We start from the raw sequence: 4,577 nt of genomic DNA on the forward strand, positions 1-4,577 counted from the left end.
ATTTTAAAGTCCACTGATTGTCTGCATGTAATACAGTATTTTAATGTCCATTGATTGTCTGCCTGTAATACAGTATTTCAAAACTAACTTTCAGTCTATCATACAGTGTTTTAATGTCCACTGATTGTCTGCCTGTAATACAGTATTTCAAAACTAACTTTCAGTCTATCATACAGTGTTTTAATGTCCACTGACTGTCTGCCTGTAATACAGTATTTCAAAATTCACTAACTTCCAGTTTGAAACAGTTTCATTTTGCTCCTTACTTCAGATTTATCACAACCACATTTCTAAAATGAAAAGATAAACATAAAGCTTGAAATATGCTGAATAAGTCACTCTTTAACACAACAGCTGTTAATAGACCTCTTTTTAATATCACATTCACTTGTTGACTTGACCAGAAAAAAGAATTACATTGTGTAGCATTATACTAAAGGATGTTGAAACTCATTTAATATTCACTGCTTTCTTCAAACCAATAGAAATATAAGTTAACCAGGAACATTCAAATCACATCTGTTTACAAACACCTTCTTGGAAAGTACTCTTAAAAATATGCTTCAACATAATGACATTTTAAAGACAGCTTGAAATATTGTGAAGGAAATGCATCTGAACAGGTAGTTCACAAGAAATTTTGAATAATCCTAAAACTATGCAAAATATCAAGAAAATTATTTTTGTAATAAAATTACTTTGAAACCATTACTGTACAAAAATAGCAGTTTATATGCAAGGCTTTCTTAAGTTCAAAGGTTTGTTTCTCTTCTTTCAATTTGTTTAACTTTGTCACATATCTAATACTTTATTGCTATTAAAATACTAAAATATAAAATTTAACCATTTTCTCAGAAAATAAGCATCACATTTGTTCAAAGAGCAATCTGGTTATTTATAAATCTCCTTGTTTTATGAATAATTGATATAACTGGAAACACTTAAAATTTCTTTTATGTATCAACTTTGATCTTATTTTCTCAATGACCCTGATGAGCTGAGAGGAGGTAAGGTAGATGATTTCTGTGGTTGGTATTTATGAGCCGACCTCATAGAAGCCCTTAAGTAACAAACAGATAAATAATCTGCAGTAAATATAAATCTATAAACTCTTCCACAACATATAAACACACAGTAAAGAAGATCCAAACAGCTTCTGACACTAGTTAATATTATACAACTTTCTGTAATAATACAGTAAAGATCCAAGCAGCTTCTAACACTAGTTAATATTATACAACTTTCTGTAATAACACAGTAAAGAAGATCCAAGTAGCTTCTGACACTAGTTAATATTATACAACTTTCTGTAATAACACTAAAGAAGATCCAAGTAGCTTCTGACACTGGTTAATATTATATAACTTTCTGTAATAACACAGTAAAGAAGATCCAAACAGCTTCTAACACTAGTTAATATTATACAAATTTCTGTAATAACACAGTAAAGAAGATCCAAGTAGCTTCTAACACTAGTAAATATTGTACCATTTTCTGTAAATGTATCTTAATTAAAGCTTACTAACCTGGGAGATGCTCGAGTTTCCTGATTGGCCGCATAACCACATTTTTCAATTTTCTTCCGTAAACGAGAGACCCATAATTGTTGGTCTTCTACAGTATTTGCTAACAGTAACATTTCTTTAGCTGAGTTAGGGTCATAGTTTACCTTACATGGTGCTATCACTTCTTCTTTCTTGTCAAGATGATCCTTGTGAACTTTGACTCGACAACCTACGATCACACAGGTGAAAGATCTGAATATTCAACACAAATCAACATTTCTCTATGTTTCCTTGAATTTCACATTGCCATTATTGAAAATGAACAGGTATCTCAGAATACAAGAAATTTTAAATAACAGTCTATAGGACTTGGAATAAAAGTATTACTTACGTCTACATTCTAGTGCAGGTGGAGGCTTAAACATGTGCCACATTGGTCGTGGGCATACTTCACATGTGGTTGGCATGTGAAAGCTAATAGGCACAAACTCATGACCTTTGTGGTCAAACGTTCCAGGCTGCATCAACTGAAAAGCAAGTCCATACCCACATAAGTGATTAAGTTTGTTCAGTAGAAATGCAAAAATGTTTAGTAACTAAGTATTGCACAATGTAAACAATTATCCAAACCAAAAACCTGTTACTAAAACAGTTTTCAGATAACCAAAGTGTTATAAAAATATGATTCTTATAATTAAAACAAATAAAGAAAAGATCTTGTAGCTGGTTTGCAAAAAAGTGGCAAATACAATGCAAAAAAAATATAAGAAACTTAATACACCCAAATTTTCAAGCAGATGTTGTTATAAGACTGTTACATATTAATGTTTCCTTTACCATTTTATTTTTAATTTTAGCATCATTACTTAGATTATTGCATCTTGGATAACGTTTATATTTCTAGGAAGCCAGGGAAACTGAATGTACAGTTACTTGTGAAGATTACAGTTGATATGTCAAGTTTAGTTATTTATGAAACAAGGTATCTAACGTACAGTTTCTTGTAAAGATCAGTTTAATTACGTATGAAACTAGTTCAGTGATAAGAAAAGAAAGGGAATTGGTGTATTGTTGTTCATAAAAGACAGGTTTGGTAATCAGCAAAGGATAGGAACAGATTTACTATTCCTTATAAAAATGTATTAGACTAATGTTCAATAATAAGCAAAGCTATGGAATGGCTGCATTGTTCTTTTTTAAGGATTTAGTACACCAAGCTTCTGTAATGAGCAAAGTAAAGTTTATTTGTTGAATTACATGCAAAGTTACTCAAAGGCTATCTGTGCTAGCCATCCATAACTTACAAGTAGTAGTTTCGTATGGTGTTTCTCACACCTCCAAATTCTGTTGGAGGAGAGTTTCCCGGGAGTAGGACTTACGTCCTAGTTCAGACACCAGGTGAGTATGTTTCAGTGTCACGGGGATTCGATCCCACGACCCTCAGATTGCGAGTCGAGTGCCCTAACTACCTGGCCATGCTGGCCTAACTTACAAGTGATAGGCTACAGATAAAACCATTGCCAATTCTTAGGCTACTGTAATAGAACAGTGAGACTGACCATCATATTATAATGCCCCACTGCTGAAAGGGCACGTTTCATGATAGGAAATTGAACACAGGTTGCGAGTCTCACACCCTAACCACCAGGCTAGAAACAAAGAAACTGGTGTACTATTCTTTGTAAAGGTGTAGTGGACTGAAGTTCAGAAAAAAGAAAGCAAGAAAAATGGTGTACCAATTAAGCACCATTATTCAACTAATATGGTGTAAAACAGCTTGTATTTTATGACTTACATCTTTGGGAAGTTGTACTTCTGGAGGAAGGCTACTGTCTCCCTGTTTTCTGCTTTCCCCTTCTCCAGCATACAGTAACTGTAGAATAATGTAACCGTCACTTAATTCTAAACATTACTCATAGAAAAAAATACAATAAAATACTCAGTCTAAACTGAATGTGAGGTAAATATCCTGGTTAAAAAAATACAATAAAATACTCAGTCTAAACTGAATGTGAGGTAAATATCCTGGTTAAAAAAATACAATAAAATACTCAGTCTAAACTTAATGTAAGGTAAATAACCTGGTTAAAAAATACAATAAAATACTCAGTCTAAACTTAATGTAAGGTAAATATCCTGGTTAAAAAATACAATAAAAAAGTTAGTCTAAACTGGATGTTAGGTAAATAACCTGGTTAAAAGAGGAACGTGAGAGAAATATCTTTGTAAAGAACACACAAAATGAGCAACATGTAGAAAAAAGCAAGTGTTACATAATAAAGAAAAATAAACAAAAAGAGGTTTCTGTTATGGGTGAAATATCTGTGTAAGTAAAGCAAAAACATAGAAAAGCAAGCACTCAGCAAAAATGGAATATGTAGGAAGATAGAAAACACAAAGTATGCACAAAATCAAACGACAGCCATGCCTGAACTAAGGAGAATATATTCTTATTTAGAGAATAAACAGATGCTAAAGACAAGCATCAGACATACCTGGAATATACGGGGAATATCTTTGGCATCAGCACGTATCACATCACCTTGAGTAACAGATCTGACATGAAACAGCTTACTGAAACAAACAACAAAGCTGGGTGATAAACACATGATGTTGTATAACACCAACAGGCATGAAACAGCTGACCAAAACAAACAACAAAGCTGGATGATAAATACATGATGTTGTATAACACCAACAGGCATGAAACATCTTACAGAAACAAACAATAAAGCTGGGTGATAAACACACAATGTTGTATAACACCAACACACATGAAACAGGTCACTGAAAAACAACAAAGCTGTATGATAAACACGATGTTGTATAACATCAACAGACATGAAACATGCAATTGAAATAAACATCAAAGCTGTACCATCTCTAAATATAAGGTTATAACATAATGAACATGGATCACTGTACCATCTCTCAATATGATGTGTTATAACATAATGAACATGGATCACTGTACCATCTCTCAATATGATGTGTTATAACATAATGAACATGGATCACTGTACCATCTCTCAATATGATGTGTTATAACATAATGAACATGGATCACTGTAC

General features: G+C 32.7%; 1 protein-coding gene across 2 annotated transcripts in view; it reads right to left on the minus strand.

The window, feature by feature from the left end:
• Positions 1-6: 6 nt before the first annotated feature.
• Positions 7-4,577, minus strand: part of LOC106468434 (rho-associated protein kinase 2-like) — a 29,096-nt gene continuing 24,525 nt past the window's right edge. Inside the window, exons 23-27 of one of the 2 annotated variants that reach the window (XM_022396771.1) lie at positions 4,001-4,079; positions 3,301-3,378; positions 1,897-2,032; positions 1,527-1,734; positions 7-290 (exon numbers count right to left, since the gene is read on the minus strand). In XM_022396771.1, coding sequence (XP_022252479.1) covers positions 263-290; positions 1,527-1,734; positions 1,897-2,032; positions 3,301-3,378; positions 4,001-4,079 — 529 coding nt within the window. In that variant the 3' untranslated portion in view covers positions 7-262. Of the gene's footprint in view, positions 291-355; positions 1,061-1,526; positions 1,735-1,896; positions 2,033-3,300; positions 3,379-4,000; positions 4,080-4,577 lie in introns of those variants that run through there. The other variant, XM_022396769.1, reaches the window with a different exon arrangement.

This window comes from Limulus polyphemus, unplaced genomic scaffold, assembly GCF_000517525.1.
Source record: "Limulus polyphemus unplaced genomic scaffold, Limulus_polyphemus-2.1.2 Scaffold3008, whole genome shotgun sequence".
Taxonomy (NCBI): Eukaryota; Metazoa; Arthropoda; class Merostomata; order Xiphosura; family Limulidae; genus Limulus; species Limulus polyphemus.